This window comes from Ailuropoda melanoleuca, chromosome 2, assembly GCF_002007445.2.
Source record: "Ailuropoda melanoleuca isolate Jingjing chromosome 2, ASM200744v2, whole genome shotgun sequence".
Classification (NCBI taxonomy): Eukaryota; Metazoa; Chordata; class Mammalia; order Carnivora; family Ursidae; genus Ailuropoda; species Ailuropoda melanoleuca.
The window spans coordinates 170,614,183-170,636,082 of NC_048219.1; the positions used below are offsets into that span (position 1 = coordinate 170,614,183).

Sequence of the window (21,900 nt, forward strand, 5' to 3'; positions counted from 1 at the left end):
TCCGTACCCACTTCCAATGATTCTCCCCTTTATTCCTCAGATACGTTCTGCTATGTAGTGTGGGACCAGTGGGCCTTTTCTTGTCCCAAAAGGTTCTATTAAAATCTGATGTAGAGAATGCATATTGAGAGATATTTAAGGCGGAATTTGCTACTTCCTTAGACTTAATATATTATCACTCAAGAAAAGAGCAGAATCTGTGGTTTTACTGCAGGGAAAGTTCTTTAGCGGCTGCAGCTGCTACTGATTGGATTCACGAATCGTGTGTACGGTGGGTTAGATGTTACCTGGACACAGCGATGGACCTTCTGGGGAGACCTGCCGTGAAGCCCCGCGAAGAAGCACTCCTGGCAGAGGTCAAAGTTGAGACACTTCAGACAGCGGTATCTGCCAATTACAGTGGAAGGGCAGCTAATGTCACAACCAGCACGTGAGCAGAGAAAATAACAGTCGGGTGCAGAATGAGCACCCCAAACATACAGGAGACATCTAAGCTATCAAGGAAGTGTAAAATTTCTCCCAAACTTTGTAGGGATGTTAAATGACTCTAACATGTTTGTTTACTCACCGAAATCTTCTTTTGGTGGTACTTTTTATAATATGGTATTATATTAACATGGTTTCACCCAACAAACTATAGTGTGGATTCATGCCCCCGCGAATATACCAAGCACGTTGCATATGCAGGTACTGTGTACAACAAGCCTTGGGCTAGACCCCTAAGTCTGCAGTCACATTTTCTGTGGCTGCACAATGCAGTCGTATATTTTGAATTTAGTTGCCAACTTAAAAAATAAAATAAACCGGGATATTTTTCAGTAAATTCTGACTTTTGACTTCTCTTGAAAATTGTCAAGATCTGATAATACAGGACCTGCATTCCTGCATGGTACTGGGAAAAATAAAATTTGAGACAAAGAATTTGAAATAAACTTTTGCAATTTTCTAGAAGTCTCTCTGTAGGAAAGAAATTTAGTGGAGGAGGGCTAGTTCCCTCAGCCAGGGTGTGGCGTAGTGACCCCCACGTCCAAGTTTCTTAACACATCAACACTGTGATCCATCTTATACGAACAGTTGCACCCTTACGTCTCCAGTGGTTACAGGTGAGAAGGGTACCTTGAGACACCGTGGGAAGGAGGGGTGTCTCGTAACACTCAGGGAAAATATGGTGATACCAGATCCCCGTGCTCTTCAAATTTCATGTCTTGCTGCAGAAAGAGGATAGGGAAGCTTGCGGTACTAACTCGCAAAGTTAAGCAACACGTGGTTATGCACCAAGTATGAGGCATTGGAAGGCAAGTGCGGTAGGAAGGAGGGAGGGGGAAACCCCTGTGGCCTGCTGACCAGTTTTCATGGAGGAAGTGTGCCTTTGGGCTGGAGACCAATGAGGATGAAATCCCAGAGAGAAAGAAGAGTCAGGGAAGGAGGCTGGAGCCAAAAAGGAGGGTTTGAAGCACATCACATCTGTCAGACCTGCTGATTATTCTAAAGAACAGAGAAATCAAAACTTGCAATGCCCCCAGCGCTGGATGGCAGAAGGGCTTCTGACCTAAGTCGTTTGAAGGCAGAGCAAGAGAATGTGAGGTTTGTGAGACCGACCGTCAGCTGCCCTTGTTCATTGCTGTACCCCGACGGTACCCCACACCTAGTTCCCCAGTCGGGTGTTTATTAATAGTGTCAGATGGCTCGAGTAGTAGGTAACGTGGTGGAACTCTTCCTAAAGGGCAGGCAGCATACATGTGTTGATGTGATTCATTGCCACGAAAGCTTTCAGGTAAGGCATTCTTACGATTATCATTTTTCCAGATGAAGAAACTGATTGAATCCATCAGATTTTAAGCAACTTGCACCAAGTTACACAACTTCTTGGTCCATGGTAGAAGTAGGCTTTGAGCCCAGGGATATCACCTGAATGGAGAAGCAGCTATTTTAACCACTAGAAGAGACCAGAAGTGCAGGAGGCTGGAGTTTGAATGCACACACCACATTACTAGGGACCTTGAAGTGGAACCTAAGCTCAGATGTGTGGAGGACACAGCAGATTTTCAATGACCATTAGTTGAATGAAGTTAAATGAATGACTTAGTTTATTCACAAGGAAAATGGGACTAGTAAACCCTGCCTTCTTGCTTTGCAAAGTTTTACAAAGCTTTGAAAATTACAACATGCGGAATTGGGAAGACAATCGTTGTTTGCAAGAAATGTATAACATAATATTTTTATTTTTTTTTATTTTTTTATTTATTTTTTTANACAAGGAAAATGGGACTAGTAAACCCTGCCTTCTTGCTTTGCAAAGTTTTACAAAGCTTTGAAAATTACTCAGCATGCGGAATTGGGAAGACAATCGTTTGCAAGAAATGTATAACATAATATTTTTATTTTTTTATTTTTTTATTTATTTTTTTTAAAGATTTTTTTATTATTTATTCGACAGAGATAGAGACAGCCAGCGAGAGAGGGAACACAAGCAGGGGGAGTGGGAGAGGAAGAAGCAGGCTCATAGCAGAGGAGCCTGATGTAGGGCTCGATCCTGTATGCCGGGATCACGCCCTGAGCCGAAGGCAGACGCTTAACCGCTGTGCCACCCAGGCGCCCCAACATAATATTTTTAATAAGGATTCTTTAAAAGTACTGGCTGCATTATCTGGCATTATACCATAAGGCTGCCATTGACTCGTCTAGGACAGTACACTGACCCTCACCTTGCATTAATTCCTTTATGCTCAGAAACTACCTACAGGTGTACGAGGAAAGGTGTGAATAAAGAGATTGGTCTGTTGAGGTCTTTACCAAGAGAGAATCAAGTTTGGTTTTCTTCCCCCCAATCTCATCTCAACCTTACATGGTTATTATAGAGCATGAATGTGACGCATCCTGCTAAAATATAACACTGGCTCAGGAAAAATCCCTTGTGGAGAAAGGGGATCCCTCCTACATTGTTGGTGGGAATGCAAGTTGGTACAGCCACTCTGGAAAACAGTGTGGAGGTCCCTTAAAAAGTTAAAAATTGAACTACCCAATGACCCAGCCATTGCACTACTGGGTGTTTACCCCAAATATACAGACGTAGTGAAGAGAAGGGCCATATACATCCCAATGTTCATAGCAGCATTGTCCACAATAGCTAAATTGTGGAAGGAGCGGAGATGCCCTTCAACAGATGACTGGATTAAGAAGCTGTGGTCCATATATACAATGGAATATTACTCAGCTATCAGAAAGAATGAATTCTCAACATTTGCTGCAACATGGACGGCACTGGAGGAGATTATGCTAAGTGAAATAAGTCAAGCAGAGAAAGACAATTATCATATGGTTTCTCTCATCTATGGAACATAAGAACTAGGAAGATCGGTAGGGGAAGAAAGGGATAAATAAGGGGGGTGGTAATCGGGGGAATGAAGCATGAGAGACTACGGACTATGAGAAGCAAACTGAAGACTTTAGAGGGGAGGGGGTGGGGGAATGGGATAGACTGGTGATGGGTAGTAAGGAGGGCACGTATTGCATGGTGCACTGGGTGTTATACACAACTAATGAAGCATCGAAATTTGCATCGGAATCCAGGGATGTACTGTATGGTGACTAACATAATTTAATAATAAAATAAAATTAAAAAAAAGGAATAATCCCTGGTCTTTGCACTTTCTCTGATTTTAGAAGGTTAAGCCTTTGCCTTCTTCCTGTTACCTCCAGGTCTGCAAACACTTCTGCTCTAAAAGGACTTTATTTATCTCACTAAAACTTAAAGCCTTGAGGTTATTGCTAGAGTTTATGAGAGCCAAAAATACAAGTTTAAGGTTAGGGCTGTAATAATTTCAAACAATTTCTAATAGAAGGTTACAGCTAAAAGAAGCCTAGTGCTCCATTGGACCCAGCCCTCCTTATTCTACTTATAAAGAAACTGAGGTCCAGACAGATTAATGGCCTGCACAGGTCACCCAGCTGTCTGCATATATGAGAACTGTACATTGCCTCGGACATCTAGGAGGAAAGACAGTTTGCATGGACGCATTTCTAAGAGAAGGTGAATTTCATTCTCAATAGAAAGGGACATAACCTGAAAGTTAAAGAATGACACTTTTTGTCCTCTGCCCTGGCATGACCTGAGTCATTTAAGCTCTTTGAGACTCCTTTATAAAATAGGAATAATAATATCTGCTTTACATTATACATAATAATTTTGAAAAAATATTTCAACGTAAAAGTTGTATTTTATATAATTGCAAAGTGAATTCTGCACCTGGTCCAGTGCACGTCATGTAGTAACTACTTAATTAGTACTTGTTTATTGATTAAATGATTGTAACATGCATTTAATATGATAAATCATATTCATGTTCCTCCACGCTCTAATATAAAAAGTTTATTTTTCATTGTAGTGTGGAGATTTCTTTGGTTCAGTTTGCTTGGTTTCTAATGGTCCTTCCCATTTATCTTTTATTGTTTAAAGGACAGTTATTTTCAAAGAGGTTCTCATGAGTGAAATTTCACCATGTCCTCAGAATTCTCTGCAAACCCAGTTCATTTTCTCGGCGACATTAAAATCTTCCAGCTAATACAACCCAGCAGATGTATTTTATATCCGTGGGGAGCATATCTACCATCTGGGTTAGTTAAGATCTGAAAGTATAAGACGAGAAGAGGAACAGAGTCCCCAAGTCCTCACTCCTGCCCCTTCTGGGCACCCTTTCCTTTGACTTGTTTCTAGCAACCCGGTTGCCCCAGCAATGCAGTCCTACTACACCTTCAGGCCCTCCCTGCATTCATTCACCGCGATAATGGGATCCCTGTGCCTGGCCTAGACCTGCGGGTTTCCTTCTTACCTCCCCAAGTCTTTAATGACTTTAATTTCTCTTCCTTACTGTTTTATTTATGAGAGACCAACAACACCCTTTTCCTAAGGTGGGGTTCTGACTGTCATCCTCAAAGCTATAGAAAGATCTGAATCTCCCACCTCCAAACCTACCTTCCAAATCTGCCCTTCCCTCTAACCAGAGTGAAGATCTGGTGTGAGCTGCCCCCACAAAACCTCATTATTCCTTTGGAGCCTGAGACCCTGTTCCCAGTTGTCTCCACTGGGAGGCAGCATAGCATCATGGTTGCAAAGAAGGTACGAGAGCTTTAGACTGCCAGCATCTACTTGCTAACCACGTGCAAGTTATTTAGCTTCTCTGCAAACTGGGGATAATAATACCACCTTTTATAGAGGTTGTAACAAGTCCTTAATTGAAATGATCCATGTGAACCATTCAACCTAACACTAACACTTGATAAACTATTATTATTACTGTAATTCTTACGAACGATTCTAAAATATTTAGAAATTTTTTTTGGTAACAAAAGAAAAAACATTTTCCTCTTAGAGGAATAAAAATGTCTATTGATCAGACCATGTGTCAATGGAAGAATTTAACATTCTATTAATTGTAGAAGATAAATATAATTTATTGTCAATCAAGATCCCCCTCATGCAGAAAATTACTGACCCAGAAACACCAACTGAGCTCCAGATGTGTGAAGACCACAGAAGAACCTGGACCCACTTGGAGAATGACTGTCCGTGAAATATTGATGAATGACTGTACCTCAGTCCCGTGATTGGAAAGCTCCTGCAGATTCTACAGCGAACAGGGTGAGTGACCATTTCAGTGGCAGATAACCGATAGCTGGTTGGGAGCCACAGGAGGATTGGGGGCTCAGACTGTAACCAAGACAGGAATTTTTCTTCTTTGATTGTTGGGCTCAACACCTGAAAAACAACGGCTCACTCAGATGTGTTGCCAGGCATGACTTTGGTCTCTAGTGTAGAGGAAAATGTATTTTCATCTTCTTTTCTGGCTGTTTCTGCCAAAGAAGTTTATCACATGAAAATTCAGAGGCAAGGCTGTGTCTTAGAGGAGGTTGTCTGGGATGCTGTGCGGAACTACGAATTGGTTCTGTAATCTGAACGGGTTAGCGCATGTGTCTGCCCCCAACTCGGGGGGACATTTGTGTGGCACTCACCCCTTGGAAGCAGCTGCGGGTGGCGCTCTCCACCGAGCACAGAGCACGACTCTCTCCCACAACAGCAGGGATCTACAAAAGGCAGGAAACCCCATGTCAGTCGTGAGAAACCGGAGAAATATGTGACCACTGGAATGAGCAGGCCTGAGTTGTGGTGTTTCCAGCCACGGAGTCACAAGGACTTGGTGTCTGAGACCGGATGAAGTGCCCCCATCCGAGCAGACAAGAAATGTGTGGGTTTTGTGCAACGTCTGAATGGGGGCAGTGAATGAACACGTGGGAAGAAGTGGGGCCGGGAGGAAGGGAGGCTGAGAAGAGTCTAGCAATTGGGGCAGTACGGGGACAGCTTCCATCGTTTCACTTCTTATGATCCCAAGGATGTTATTTTCACCTTGCTTTGCCCTCGTTTACCTGTGAATTGCATGTAACAGCGATATTGTAGTCACGTTTGGAGCAGATTTAAGGAAAACCTTTCCAAACACTATCCTATCATCTCATTTAACAAACACCAATTCCTGAGCTAGGGCAGTAATCATTATCCTTGTTTAAAGCAATGGTGCTTGAGATTTAATATTTTGCTCTGGGTAAAAATAAAACGTGATTTAGCTGCAGAATTGAGATCTCACCTCAAGATTCCTTGCTCTGTTGAGGGGGACTCACAAAGCTTTGTCCTTTGGACGCATGCTGTAGGGGTTCCGATGGCTCCATCTGTGCCACCTCATGCGATGGTTTCCACCTTTCAATCACGGTGACCAAAAGGAGTTTCACTCGGGGACTGAGAACCCCTTGTGACAGCCAAGATGGCCAGGGACTTGGCTCTGACATTATCTAGATGCACAGATACGTGTACCTGTCACCTCCACTTATGCCCATGTGGTCGCGAGTCCTAATTTCCCGTCTGATGTTTTCTACAGCACGGGCTGTCAGGCGGCATTGCCTGCAAGCTCAAAAGTAATTTCGAAGACCCCCCTGCTGAGTCCATCAACTCGAATAAACATTCTTCTAATCAGGAAAGTGGCACTTAGAACCACTTTGCTGACAATTAGCCAGGCAGGAGTCAACAAACATTTGCGTAATAGTGACAAGATGGCTGTACTTTAACTTGATAATTACCCCGTCACCAGATGAGCAGAAGTAACCACTCCCTACGTCATTTGGCCTTTGTCTGAAAAACTAACTCATTACCCATACTTCAGCCTGTGAGTGCTGATGACCTAACTGGACACTTTCTTAGAGGGCGTTCTCGTGCCCTTGGAAAGGGGGGTTAACCTCATGTAAAATAAGGGCAGGAGATTAGATGGGGTTGACTTGCCAGCTCTGCGATTCTGACAGCAGTCAAAAGAAAACTCACTTCTGTAGTGGGTTTTAACCTCCATTTTTGGCTCTAAGTATGTGCACGAAGATTTGGGGGATTAATCGCCCATTTGACTAATTTCTTGCAGGTGTGCTATGGAAGATTGCACATGGCCAGGCTGCATGCTAGCACAGGCAGAACGCCACTTGGAAGGATAATTAGGATTCTTGGGGGGAGTGGTTTGAATCACACGGTGGGGCCTGGAATTTTCTATGGGAATCTATCTCCGAGTTCTTAATGGAAGTCAATGGGAGGATAATTTGTTATGCAAATTTCCACCTTCCTAAGAGTTTTCTCAGGAGTGTACTAATGCACGGGTGGGAGACAGAGCACTGCTAGAGCTGCCATTTCAGCAGCTCATTGACCTCAGTGAAGCCCGGAACAAGGGCACATTTTTAGGGCTTGTTGAATGGGGTGCTAGTCGGGGGCTACGTTAGTTAGAAAGTGAGCACAAGGATTTCTACAGGAGAAGGAAAATGCCCCTCAGAACACCTACTTTTCATGATATTCACCTAAGCCCTCCAGTCTTTTAAGTCTGAGCATAAATGGATAGACAGCCTTTTCCACTCTCTCCGGCTATCCACCAGCTTGAGCCCTGAGATGTGAGGTTTGCTGGGTAGTACCTCGGCTCTGGTGGGGATGCCTGAGAGTCAGCAGAAAGCCGGCAATGGGACCTATGTGCCACCACCAGCACCAGAACAGCTTTGAAATAACTGTGCCTGATGTTTAACTTCCTAAATTTTAAAAAAATCATCACTCCATTTAAAAAATATGAACATATTGAATATTATTGGGAATTTCTAGAATACATTAAATATTAATTATTATGATCAATACGAACATAAGATGTTAAGACCAAATCAGAACACAGGTAAATTTGGATAGGTTTTTCTTTCTCTCTCTCTCTCTTTTTTAAGACTTATTTATTTTGGAGAGAGAGAGAGCAAGTGCAGGAGGAAGGGACAGAGGGAGAGAGAGATTCTCAAGCAGACTTTCTGCTGAGCAGGGAGCCCGGCTCTGGGCTTGATTTCACAACTCTGAGATCATGACCTGAGCTGAAATCAAGAGTCAGAGGCTTAGACTGAGTCACCCAAGTGCCCCAGGATAGTTTTTTCTAAACCATACTCCCTGTCCTAGGGTTCTAATTATCTTCCTCTTTACCCACCCCTTCATGACTATCCCCAGTTCAGAATTCTTGGTCCTGAAGACTATCAGAATATGCCACCCCCAAATGTACCTCTTTGGCATATGGATTATTTTGAGCTAAAGGCCAATGAAAACCAGCAGATGCAGGAAAAGCTCTAAAAGCAGGACACAAGTTTTCCTTTTGTCAAGAAAATGTACACTTATGAGGGACATTTTCATTTGCCAAAGTTGTCTCCCTCTCCCGACCAGGAAGAAGAGGACTTTTAACAACTCTTATCAATGGAGAAGGTACCAACTTAAATCCTCACAACAAACTTTACTAAACAACCCTCGTTCACCATACTTTTCCTGGTCACTTTCTCATCACTTTCCTTCCCTACCAGGAAGCCTGGAACCCTTTTCCCTTTGTTTAGCTTACGACTGTATATAAGCCTGAGTCCTAGTCAGTCCTTTGAGTTACTCATCACTGGGCACTCCCCTGTGTAGTGCCACATACATGTTAATAAACTTCTGTTTGTTCTCCTCTTGTTAATCTGTCCTTTGTCAGTCTAATTGACAGGGCCCCAGCCAGAGAAACTTACAAAGATTATTCTTTTCCTCTCTTACAGCCTAGACCCAGGAGAAAAATGACAGAAAGTTATTAGAGCTTCACAGTGCAGGAAACCTAGTGCGGGGATTTCGCAGGAGCTGGACAGCAGAGACATCCTTGAAGCACGGGTAAAAGGTACATTGGGACAGCAAGCACTTCCACACAAGGCAGCCTGGAGCCTCCTTCATCCGTTTGTAGAAGTTTTTGCTCAGATGCATCATTTAACATCATTCTAACATTTAGGTAACGTATTTACTTTAAGGGGGCTAAATTCCCTTGCCTAGTAAGGATAAAAACAATATTAAATCTGTACATTCTTAAAGCACAGGAAATGATGGAAATCCTAACTCTTTGAGTCTTCAGCACTGTATTTCATTTATGCTTTCATTAATCTTTGGTCGAAGGCCTTACTACCAGGCACTTTTTAAGCCATTGGAGACATAAACAAGAATGCGATACAATCCTTCCCCTTGAGAAGCAGTCTAGTGTAGAAGGCATATACCTGGTAATAATAGGAACAAAATTTGACAAGTGCTATAACAAAGTTATGCACAGGGAGTTAAAGAGCTTTTAGCGAGGAGGTGACTAATAATCTGAATGACTTGAAAGATGAACGGTATTTGCCAAGCGACAGGCGGTGTGCTGCCAATAGATGGAGCTGCACAAATCAGGCGTGGGGAACTTGGCGCATGTTGGACAGAGTAATTTTGATTTTGATATGTAGGAGTGAAATCAGCGTAAAAAATGCAAGGAAAAATTAAACACTATGGAATAAGCGAAAGAAACCACTGGCGATCATTTCAATGGTGATACCTGAATGTATACAGATATGCATCATTGCCTTTGGCTAGGCTGTTTTACAACCTGCAAGAGAATTAAAGTTAACTTGCGTAAAAGGGATTGAAATGCAAATAATTCTCATCTATAGACATGCAAATAAATTCGGCCTGGTTGGGGCCCACCCCCAACTTCCCCCAAAAGCCAGGCTTGCAACCACCTGGAAGTTCATTTTAATATTCTTTATCTATCAGTTTGCCCACTCTTTGGTTATTTCTTTCAACTAGTTGTAACACCTTACTGCTACCCTCTTTTAATTCATAAATTAAATACATTTTTGGACTTGTGTTCATTTTATATTCCTATAAAAATCATGTTTTTACCTCTTTTTGAAAAGAGAAGGATTGGGTCAAATCATGAAAGCTTTTCATATGATGCTAAGGAATTTAGGCTTTGTTCTAGAGATATATATGGCCGATGAAGAATTTTAGGCATAAGGGTGACATTTGCATTTTGGACAAGTCGCTGACTGCAGTGTGGGGGCAGAGTCAGAGGGAGGAGAAGCTTGAGTTAGGAAGTGGTTGTAGTGGATCACACCTGTGCTTAGGTAACAGCAGTGGCTATAGAAAGAGGAATGGCATGGAGAACTGTACTAAGGGACAATGGCACTGTACAAATCAGATTCACAACAAAGGCGGCTAAAATAACTGGAACAAATTTAGAATTCTCAAGTATTAGAGATTTACCTGCTGTAGATCTGTTAGTAGGTTTCTCAAAACGCTTCGAGTCATGCGTGCCCCGGAATCATAACCTCCCCTGTTCTGTTCTGCATAGAGCTGAAAAAGAGCTGGGCACACGAAGGGGGAAAGAAATCTTTAAACTGAATACTTGCAATACGTCTTGGAAGAGTATGTGCCTTGAATTCTAAACAGCTTTTTTCTAGGTATGAAGGGGAAAGGAAGGGAAAGTTCTATTTCTTGATTATTTGCTTGCTAGTTTGAAGGCTTCCCAAATGAGGTAATTTAATAACTAATGAAAACCAATTCACATTTCAACCTCTTGATAATTCAGCACGTCAGTGATGAAGCCCATGAGGTCGGTAAATGGCATTGTGAGGAGACTGCCAGTCTTTAAAGGAATAATAATTTCTTCTGTGTCTGAAAAATTCCCACACAAATAAATAGCAAGGACGACCAAGTTATGAATAATTAGAAAGCACAGATCGACATCTTGAAAACGTTCATCATGCTGAGTATATAACGAAGAAAAGCCATGTGGCAGGGGAATAGGAATGAGGAGAGAAGATAGTGTGTTGGTGGTTTGGAGGTCACTGCACTTGACGCACGCAAACTCCTACGTACGTTACCTCTGTATTTTGTGAGAGGGCTGTCCCCGGACAGAGCAATCAGGGCAGCAGTGGCAGGTACAAGCTTGAGCAAACCCGTCCCCGTGCTGCACGGCAACAAAACACAGAGACAAGAATGGGAAAGGCAGGGTGATTCTGGGCGAAGTGCTTTATAAAAACTATAACTATTAACAGAGACTTCTGACATCACTTTCCAAGTTCATGCTTTTCTTCTCTTTTCTTTATTTTATTTTATTATTTTTTTAAGTTCACATTTTTCATGGTCTCTTTTCCTATATCTAGATTTTGACAGACTAAAAATTGAATTAAAATATTTCATCATTCATTCATTCATGTGCCCAACAGATATTTATTGGGTGCTTCCTCTGTGCGAAGCACTGCGCTGGGCACTGGGGAAATAGGGATGCACCCTGTCTTCATGGAGCAGGCAGTGTCACTTCCTTAGGACGCACACACCTAGACACCAAACAAAGATACCAGCACAAAAGGAAGGCAAAAGGAACAAAGATGCGTATAAAAGATCCTCCAGCTCACAGGCCCTCACTTAGAGCCTAATCATTCTTTGCTCACTGGCTGGGCAGATTCGAGCCTGCAAAACAATGTCGCAAAGGCAAGAGGATTCTTAGAGGCAGGCATTGATATTAGAAATGATAGTCAAAAGCTTAATGTTGAAGGTTTTATTATTTTTTTGCAAAAAAAAAGAAGCCTTTTTTTGAGGGGTTGGGGCAGAGGGAGAGTGAGAGAGAATTTTAAGCAGGCTCCAAGCCCAGTGCACAGCCTGAAGTGGGGCTTGATCTCACTATCCTGAGATCATGACCTGAGCAGAAATCAAGAGTCAGACGCTTAACAGACTGAGCCACCCACGTGCCCCCTCAAAAGCTTAAGGCTTAGGGATACCTGGGTGGTTCAGTCAGCTAAGTGTCTGCCTTCGGCTCAGGTCATGATCCTGGGGTCCTGGGATCAAGACCCACGTCAAGCTTCTTGCTCAGCAGGGAACCTGCCTCTCCCTCTGCCTCCCACTCCCCCTGCTTGTGCTCTCTCTCTCTCTCTGACAAATAAATAAAATCTTTAAAAAAAAAGCTTAATGCTTAAGGAGTGTGAAACAATGAAAAATTAACTTGAAAATATGTTTATATATTATTTGTGTGATAAAAAAAATAATAAACTAGAAAAGGAAACACTGTAAGAATTTGCCAGATGGCTAAACTGTGCTTGCCTCTGAGAGGCAGGATTGGGGCTGGCATTTCTTCTTCTTTACTCTTTTCTGCACTTTCCAAATGCTTTATATTTACTATGATTTTTTAAAAGTCCATCCTAAAAGATGAAGCTTACTGGGTCAAGGCCACATAAGGTAAACAGAATGAAGTGGGACAGAAGAATGGTAGACCCGAGAGCCAGGGGCACACACAGTCACGGACACATGCGCACACACACATCATTTACTCCGTGGCATGCATGATCAAGCATTTGACGTGGTCTAAATTGGCTTACAGATGCAGTGGACTGAATGTGTGGATCCCTCCGAAATTCATATGTCGCACTTCTCACCTCCAATGTGATGAAATTTGGAGGTGGGACTTTGGGGGATGATTAGGCCATGAGAGTGGAACCCTCATGAACTGGATTAGTGCTCTTCTTATAAAAGACAACTCAGAGGCCTCCCTCACCCCTTCCACCACATGAGGACACAGCAAGAAGATAGTTTTCTGTGAATCAGGAAGCTGGTCCTCACCAAACACTGAAATGGCCGGCACCTTAACCTTGGACTTCCCAGCCTCGGGAACAGTGAGAAATAAATGTTTGCTGTTTGAGCCACCCGGTCTACGGTATTTTTGTTGTAGCAACCCAAACAGACTAAGACAATGGCTTAGCTACCCGAGCATAGGTTAATCAACCTTACTGCACCTGAGAAACAAAACAAAAACTGATAACTGGTTATAAGAAATAAGGAAAGAAATAAGCTACCAGGGACCCAAGAGAAAAGTGTAGTTTTTTGTATGTATAGCTCGATAACCACCCTAGCAAAAGGAGTGCATGTGTCCAGAGTGGAAATGAGTTTGTGTGAGACAAAAGTAATGTGGATTTGTTTTTCCCTTTTTTGCTATTCACGGGTCATTTATGTCAGTGAAGCTGATAAACATGTACTTCTTTGTCCCCCTCCTGAATGAATAATACATTTGTGGAAAACAAAGAAGCCTTCTTATGTAACAAACACCAAGCAAACCTTAGACGACACCACGTGGCCAATGACTGGTGGTGACTAAACACTGTCCTTGAGGCCACAGCGTGACCTTCACAGCCTCACCTGTCATACAGTGTTGTGAGAAGGCTCAGAGTGAGTTCTGAAGCTCTGGGATGCACCTGTCCGGGTTTCTCCTCCCCGACTCTCTGAAACAGCTCCCGAAGAGCCCGGAAGAGCTGCTGCACAGGGAGGGGGCTCTCTCTGGCTTCGCAGGAGCAGTGACGTAGGAGGACGAGCTGAATCAGAGAGCTGTCCATCAAGTCCACTGCAGAAAGCAAACAAGAAATTGTCTTATTTTCCAATGGGAACAAAGGCTTCAAATAAAGCAAATGTCATCTAGTGTTTAAGTAAGACTTTTTTAATGGCAGCTATTTTCTTGAAAGGGAATTCGAATATGACCACTATTTGGATGCCTATCTCTTGTGTAGAGCTCAGGCCTTACTGGTTGGATAGCAGATTTGATTTTGGAAAAGTGCACTGTTGGTAAAGCCAGGTTATAATATTATTCCCAGTGTAACCTCTAGGATGTTGTTTTATAGAATGAAGTTGAAAGGGGAAGAAAATGAGAAAGTTGAAAAACAGCCTTCCAAGGAAGTTAGGGCACTGTGCTGAGAAGTGGTGAAAACATTTTTTAGACTCTTTGTTAAGTGAATTGAGCAAATTTACCTTTCGTGTTCAAATATAGTTTTCCCTGTCTACAGCCTTGCTTCAGAAGGAATATTGTGTTAAAATGCAATAGCCTAAGTTAAAGAAAAACCCCCGTGATCTTCATAAAAGAGCAGCTGCTGAATTATCAGACTCTTCAGGTCCTGCCCTGGCCTCAATGATATTTCTTTTTGTTGATCTTGGTTCCATCGGTATTGTTATCTAGGGAAGGCTCTTAATAAAGCCAAAGTTGCTTACAAAAAATAATGGTTTATTTATGTGTGTTTTTTTACCACCTCTTAAAAATTTTACAAAGCAATGAATACAAGGAAGAATGAAATACAGCCGACCCTATGGTGTCTTGCAGACAGAGGATAACAGACAAAATTAATAAACACCCACTTGTACCATCTGAGAGATGAGGATGTCAGGGGCGCCCAGAGCGGCTGGCATTGAAAATGCTTGTCTGTGGAATGATAAAACCCTGTGCTTTTCTCTCCTTCGTAAATCAGCCTCACAGATAAGAAATCTAGCAAGTATAATAAAATTTTTTATTTGTTCTCTGATCCTGCTTTCAACGGGAGAGTCTACAGAAGTGAGGAGTAGATTTTGGGATGTGACTTTAATAAAAACCTGGCTGCAGGTGGTGGAAGGTGCAAACTGCTTTATCGTTATTCAATCGCAGAACTCATCCATCCCCTTGGCTGGCGTGCTGGACACACGAGCTGCGAGGGCCGTGTTACAGCGAAACATAATGATGGTGCGCGTGCCTCGGCCCGCAAGATTTGTGTGGTGCCCTGAGATCCTGCCGCCTGGAGCTCACGCTGTGCTTTATCTCGGGCTTTGGGACTTTTTTTGTTTTCAGTTTATTTTTTGGATATGTTTTCTAGGTAGAACTTTGAACTACTGGTTTTGAGTATTGTTAATATTCCCCGTGAGTATTATTCAGGGTCTAAGGCCAGGGGTCATAAAACGTTCAAAAAGTATATCCTCAAATTCTGCGGTTGGTCCACAACCAGGCATTAATGAGGGAGGCTTGGGCCAACGTTTGCCGCTAACTTTCTTTAATGGGAGCGATTCCCCAGCAAAATAGCAAAATCGAGGGTAAATTTTTGGTGAGCATAGGCTGCCTTTTGTTGATCCCTGGAATAATAATAATAGTTATAAGTGAGTCTGTCAAAAATCTTTTTTTAAAGCCGAGAATCCCTTCTTCCAAGGACCCTTTTACAGAATGCAGTAGGGAAAATAGAGAAAACCAGGCGCATTGGCCTTTTGGGTCTTCCTCGCTTGTCTCTACTTCCTTTCCTGCCCTACTCCTACCCCTAGGCACTTTGTGAAGCACAGTTTGAAAGCCACTGGTCTAAATAACTTACTAGGCAGAAGGCAAACCATGAAAAGAATTCCAAGCTTCAGGAGAAATGTATGTATAACACAACTTCTTTAAGGTCTGATCTGATAAATGTCATAAATCACGTGAAATGCTTTTTTTAATGCAATACAGAACTTACTAGAAATCAATAACTTTAGCTAGGTTGAATCCCTGTTGTTTTTCATACATAGAACCCACTTTATTTCATTTTGGAGAATTTTTACTAAATAAACATTTTTACCATATTTTGCCTTATTTTGCCCACGATAACAGTGCAGGAAAAGAAAATCAGAGCTTTCAACCAGATATAAATTTAATGCAAAAAAAGCAGTTCTCAGAGAATTCTTGGGATAGTTTTAAGATTTGTAACCCAAGGATGATTCATCTGAACATACTTTTGCATGTTCAGAAAGAGGGGTATGATTTCAAAATGCAAATCTTATGTGGTAGAAGGAATTTTTATTTCCATGCTTAAATCTACAAGTGTAGATTCTAAACTAACTTATTTTACAATTTTATTTTGTGTCAATATTGGTATTCTGAAAAGGAAAAAAAAAAATGTCCAGAAACCAAGTAGGAAAAATTACAAAAAATTTTAAACCCTCATCCACAAATGATTTTCTCTTGTCTGGCAGCGAAGCTACATGGGTGACCCGTCCAGGTGTACCCTCACGCCCCCTCTTCTCTGTTACTAATGGGGTAAGTGCATAGATCAGCCTTCTGGAGCAGTGGTTACTCGCATGGGGGAGTTCTTGTTTTCTCTGTGAATTTTACACAGAGAAATTGTTCAGATCAGATTGTTTCGAGTTCTTAAAGAGATTCTGTACTTACGTTGGCACAGAGTTTGCACTGATCGTAATTTGAAGGCTGTTCTGTAAATGGAATTCTCAATGCTGTTAAGGGCATCTGGAAAGGAAACATGAAATATCATGGATAAAGGAACGTCTTGTTAGATAAATCCCACAACCGAGAAGGGAATCCTAGAGATCATGTATCCCTGTAGTTATTTTGCAGGTGAGCAAATCAAAGTCTAGAGCTCTCTTTCCTACCTGGGAACAAAAAATAATGGATTACAGTGTCCCAGGCTGCAAGTGACCCTACAAGACATCCTCTGAGTCTACTAAACTTTTTATATAAAAAGGAAACAGCCTTGAGGCACCTGGGTGGCTCAGTCAGTTAAGGATCTGCCATCGGCTCAGGTCATGATCTCAGGGTCTTGGGATTGGCCCTGCGTCAGGGCTCCCTGCTCAGGGGGGAGTCTGCTTGTTCCTCTCCCTCTGCCCCTTCCTCTCCCCACCTCCGCTCATGCACGTACACTCACTCTCTCAGATAAATAAATAAAATATTTTAAGAAAAGAAAACAGCCTTATGAAACAAATAGGATAAAAAATTCTGTGTATACTATAAACTTACTTTTGTTAATATATTCTAGTCAGATGTACACACATGTATTTATGCATATATGAAAATGACGTAAAAGCTCTCCATTCATTCATTCCTTCAGCAAATATTCATTGAGCTCTTACTATATGGCCCCAGCATGCTTCCAGGCCCTTGAAATATAGCAGTTAAAAAAACAGATACAAATCCCTGCCATGTGGAGCTTAATTTCTAGGGGCATTTATCAAATTGTTAATAGAGGTTATCTCTGGTTGCTCGAATTCTTCGTATGGTTATTTTCATTCTACCAGTTGTTATCACCTCGATGTGTTTATAAAGAGCATATGTTATTTTTATAATCAGAAAAGAACTGTTAATATACCTTCTTTTGAGAGTTACCCCCAGCACCATCACTACAACAATGGCTAACATTCCCGAGCCCTTACCAGGCCCAGAGTGCTTGTCCACCCATTTCACAGCGTGCTGGAGAAGAGCAAGCTTTGGAGCCATTAACTAGTTCTTTTTTCTTTTGGGGAAATGAGTTTACTTTTTGATCTTCACTTTCTTCATCAGATAAATAGGTACGTGTGCTGCAGACATGTTTGTGACAGAAACACAGGCAGTCCTTTAGCTGCTGTTAAGCAGGCCCTGAAGTATCACAAAACAAGGGGCTGCTCAGTGGATTCCATTGATTCAAACGTATGTGGCAGGGTAATTTTCGGTGCTATTAATTTCTTTCTTATTCTTGCAGAAGTGGGAGAATTTAGAGGATGAAGAGGCAATTTTTCCATGTTCATTCCTGTGTATGTTCCAAGGTCTAAACTCTTTTTACTCCTTTGGACGATTGAACAGCTTCTTCATGTTTAAGGGGTCATCTTGAAGTCAGCCCACCCAGGCCTTCGTATGACAGGCCCATCAAGGAACTAAAGCCACTCAAGGAAACGGGAGAGTTTGACTCAATACTAATAGAATTTCAGGGACCAAGATCAAGGGCAAGTTTTTCTTCCAAAGCAGAACAAGTGCACTGGTTCACCAGAAGAAAGCCGAATGGGTGTCGGGTGGCCAGAGGAGTGGGTTCATTACCTAAATACCACCAGGGTCCCCCACTTTCTGAACCCGCAACCTCATACTCTCTCTCGTGGCCCCTCTTCCTTGACCCGTACACACACTCTGGACTCCCCTTGCCTTGAAAACCAATCTTGATTTCAGTGTTGCTCTAGCTATGGCTGTCTCTTTGCCGAACAGGGAGAGGGGCTGATGCCTGGACAGAAGTCCTGAATACTTCAGATCAGAGGTTCAGCGTAGGAACCTTAAAGGTTATTATTGTGTTTTTAAGGAATGGCTCCTTCCCAAACTTAACTGAGTCTAAATTTCATACCAAGCTATAATGACTTGGTTTTGGTTTAGAAAATAGTGTTTCTTGTCCTGAAGTATTGTGGGGAGAAGTCCTAGCTGTTACATGTATAGGTATTGACTGCCAGGCACTGTGCTAACCCACTGAGGGGCTTATGGTGCCAAACCAGGTCAGACCCACCCCTGGGGAGTTAGAACACACCAAAAGCTTCTCCTGGAGCACAGACTAATTCAACGATTGATATATGATCATGAGTGGAAGACATGTGCCTCAGGTGAATGTGCCTAAAAATGTCATTAAACAAGCAATCTTAAGAACCCTCCACATCCTCTCCCCCCCTTTTTTTTGAGCAGGTGCAACCATATCAAAGAAGCTAGAATTTGCTCTAAATATTTTGTTATTTAATATTTCCTTATGTTTTGAAAATGTTTTTCAGTTTTCAGCATTAGAGTATGTTGAGAAGTCAGAAGCACTCTGCCCTCTATCTGGAGAAGGAAAACCAATGGAGAGCAGCCAGAATGGTGTGAAAATAGTTTACAAAACTGTAATGCCCACCATTTTCTTTCCTTCTGGAAATTGCCCAGTGTTTGTGCCCCGGTTCCTCTCAGATGCACCCAGTGAATCTAGAGAATCAGCCCGCTCGGGGCTCCGTGGGTTCCCAGATGCTGCCATTGGCGGAAGAGCGACTGTGTCACTGCTCTACCATCTGGCCCGTGGCACTCCTGTCAAATTATGTTTTGCAGTGTCATCTGATGAAGTTCTGCAGCATAGCACGGCAAGCTGCGATCGAGTGCAACATGGAAAATGAATGAACATCCCAGGTGATTCGCCACCAGCTCTGCTTCCTAAAGGCTTCCTTTTTTTTTTTTTTTTCCTTTCCTGCTGGTGGGAGAAAACTCAAGAAAGGAAGAAGTCGTTTGATGTATGAGGCCCAAAGCTATGAAGAAAGTAGTTTTAGATACTTGAAGAAATAATCATACAAGCTGTATACGGTCTTGTTCATGAAAGCAATTTGACCGGGAAACATGTTTTGCTTTCAACTGTTCTTATTTTTGTCACTTTCTCCAGATACTGAGAATGTAATAAACTGTCCGTCATCTCCAGGGGGATGATCCAGAAATAGATATTTTTGGCCGCTGGTCCTCTAAGTGTGGCTCCAGCAGCAGCATCGCCTGGGAACTTGTTAGAAGTGCATGTTCTCGGGCGCCCGGGTGGCTCAGTTGGTTCAGCGTCTGCCTTCAGCTCAGGTCATGATCCCAGGGTCCGGGGGTCGAGTCCTGCCTCAGGCTCCCTGCTCAGCCGGAGTCTGCTTCTCCCTCTCCCCCCACTGCTCCCCTGCTAATTCTCTGTCTCTGTCTCTCTCAGTTAAATAAATAAATGAAATCTTTAAGCCGAAAAAAAGAAAAAAAGAAAGAAATGCAAGTTCTCAGACCCCAGCCTGGACCTAGTGAGTCACAAACTCTGGAGGTGGAATTTGGCATTTTAACAGACCCTTTGGCTGATTCTGAGGCACACTCAACTTGGGAAACCTCCCTTCAGGGAAATTTGGGCTTTGAATGGATTATCTACGGCTTTGTATGACACTTAGTACAATGAGGGCTTAAGTTAGGGAAACCCAAAGATGATCTGAATCATTCGTAGTGCTGTTTTAGATAGATAACTTGAGATATTATAGAATTTTATACAAAGCAAGTGAAGTTAACGATCTAGATTTCAGCTAGCAGAATAAGGCTGAAACTAGATTCAGTAATAATAATGTCACAAGCCAGGGGCACCTAAGGGTCTCAGTGGCTTCAGCATTGGCCTTCTGCTCAGGCCGTGATCCCGGAGTCCTGGGATCGAGCCTCCCACATTGGGCTCCCTGCTCAGCAGGGGAATCTGCTTCTCCTTCTCCCTCCCCCTGTTCATATTCTCTCTTGCTCACTGTCTCTCTCAAATGAATAAATAAAATCTTAAAAAAAAAAAGTCACAAGCCACTCCTGGGCTTACCACGGCATTCAGAGATATTGGTAGAAAGGGGAATTAGTGTCTTCATACCCATTTATCAAATATTTATACAGTGACAGCTCTGAGACCTTTTACCCAACTTTGGGCCCACATAGTATTGTGAACGTACCCCTGACATTAAAATATCTACAGTGAAGTCATTTTAATAGTAAACCATGAAAATATACACAAATAAGATAAGCCACTTTTTGTATATTTGAATAGCAATTCAAAGTGTAATTATATATATATATATTTTTTTTTAAAGATTTTATTTATTTATTTGACAGAGATAGAGACAGCCAGCGAGAGAGGGAACACAAGCAGGAGGAGTGGGAGAGGAAGAAGCAGGCTCATAGCGTAGGAGCCTGATGTGGGGGCTCGATCCCATAACGCCAGGATCACACCCTGAGCCGAAGGCAGACGCTTAACCGCTGTGCCACCCAGGTGCCCCTAAAGTGTAATTATATTGAGAACAAGTCTTTTGTTAAATTACTGTTGGTGTTTTGGGAACAACAGACCAAATACTCTTCCATACATTATGAATTTCTGTTTAGAAAAAAAAAATCTTTTTAATCACCCACTAGTTTCTTTTTCTGCCAGATGCCAAATGTCAACTCTTCTGCAACTCAGAAGTCTGAAAACACAACATCTGTGTTTCGTTTTTTTGTTTACAAACTGTGCTCAGAAACTTGAGAATAATACCCACCTTGTTTACCTGGGTCCATTTCAGGAATTTCTTAGAATGGCAGAGGGTTGAGAGGGTCCCTGGAACTGGAAACCAACCAATATTTTTAGCAGAAGGTTTTGCAGTGGAAGGGGAAGGATGGGAGAACAAAAAGACCACTGGGCAAAGTCATTTCACCTGCAGAACAATGAATGAAAAGTGTTCAAGGAGCCTGTGTAATCTCTTGGGAGGATAAAAATAAGGAATGTGGGGCTAGACACTTCTTACACTGGCCACCCTTGTGGGGATTTGGAGCTGTATCTCCGAAACTAGCCACAGCTCCTGAAAGTAGTATGTGAATACTTGGAACTTTTGAGGCATCGTAATTTTAATCTCACTTCAAGAAAATGTAAACTTACTTGAATTTTTAAGGACACAATTTGAAGCTCTCAATCCTTAAATTTCTGACAGCAGTATGTTAAATAACCTACATCTCAGATTTCTGACGAATACTATGCGCTTATCACATATATACGTATATGTGTGTGTGTACATAGAATTCAATCAACGTATTATTTCAGGTAGAGTAGTCAGGAGCACTTGGGTGTCTCAGTTGGTTAAGCATCTGACTTTGGCTTAGGTTATGATCTTAGGGTCCTGGGATCAAGTTCCGTGTTGGGCTCCCTGCTCAGCGGGGAGTCTGCTTCTCCCTCTCCCTCTGTCACTCCCTCTCCCCCTGCTCATGCTCTCTCTGTCTCTCAAATAAAAAAATAAAAAATATTTTTTTATAAAAAGTAGTCCATTAGTCACCTGTTGTTTCATGTTGCAACTATTGTTCAAATTACACACATATATGTATTTACTGACAACAAAAAGAATGGGTTAATGGGTTATGCTGTAAGAAATCTTATATGGTTCTAAGAAAAATAATTTTAACATAAGCAGTTGAGAACTGTTTTTAAAAGTTACATGATAATTAAATTTCAATAACACTTTCCTCCTCTTCTAATGAAGGA

At 42.2% G+C, this 21,900-nt stretch overlaps 1 protein-coding gene across 1 annotated transcript in view; it reads right to left on the reverse strand.

Moving 5' to 3' along the window:
- The window catches only part of DYTN (dystrotelin), a 50,924-nt gene extending 29,979 nt beyond the window's left edge, over nucleotides 1–20,945 (reverse strand). The window contains exons 1-8 of the mRNA XM_002920491.2: nucleotides 20,927–20,945; nucleotides 16,329–16,403; nucleotides 13,547–13,748; nucleotides 11,242–11,327; nucleotides 10,622–10,722; nucleotides 6,010–6,081; nucleotides 5,592–5,755; nucleotides 288–387 (exon numbers count right to left, since the gene is read on the reverse strand). Of these exons, the coding sequence (XP_002920537.1) occupies nucleotides 288–387; nucleotides 5,592–5,755; nucleotides 6,010–6,081; nucleotides 10,622–10,722; nucleotides 11,242–11,327; nucleotides 13,547–13,748; nucleotides 16,329–16,403; nucleotides 20,927–20,945 (819 nt within the window). The remainder of the gene's footprint in view (nucleotides 1–287; nucleotides 388–5,591; nucleotides 5,756–6,009; nucleotides 6,082–10,621; nucleotides 10,723–11,241; nucleotides 11,328–13,546; nucleotides 13,749–16,328; nucleotides 16,404–20,926) is intronic.
- Nucleotides 20,946–21,900: the final 955 nt, after the last annotated feature.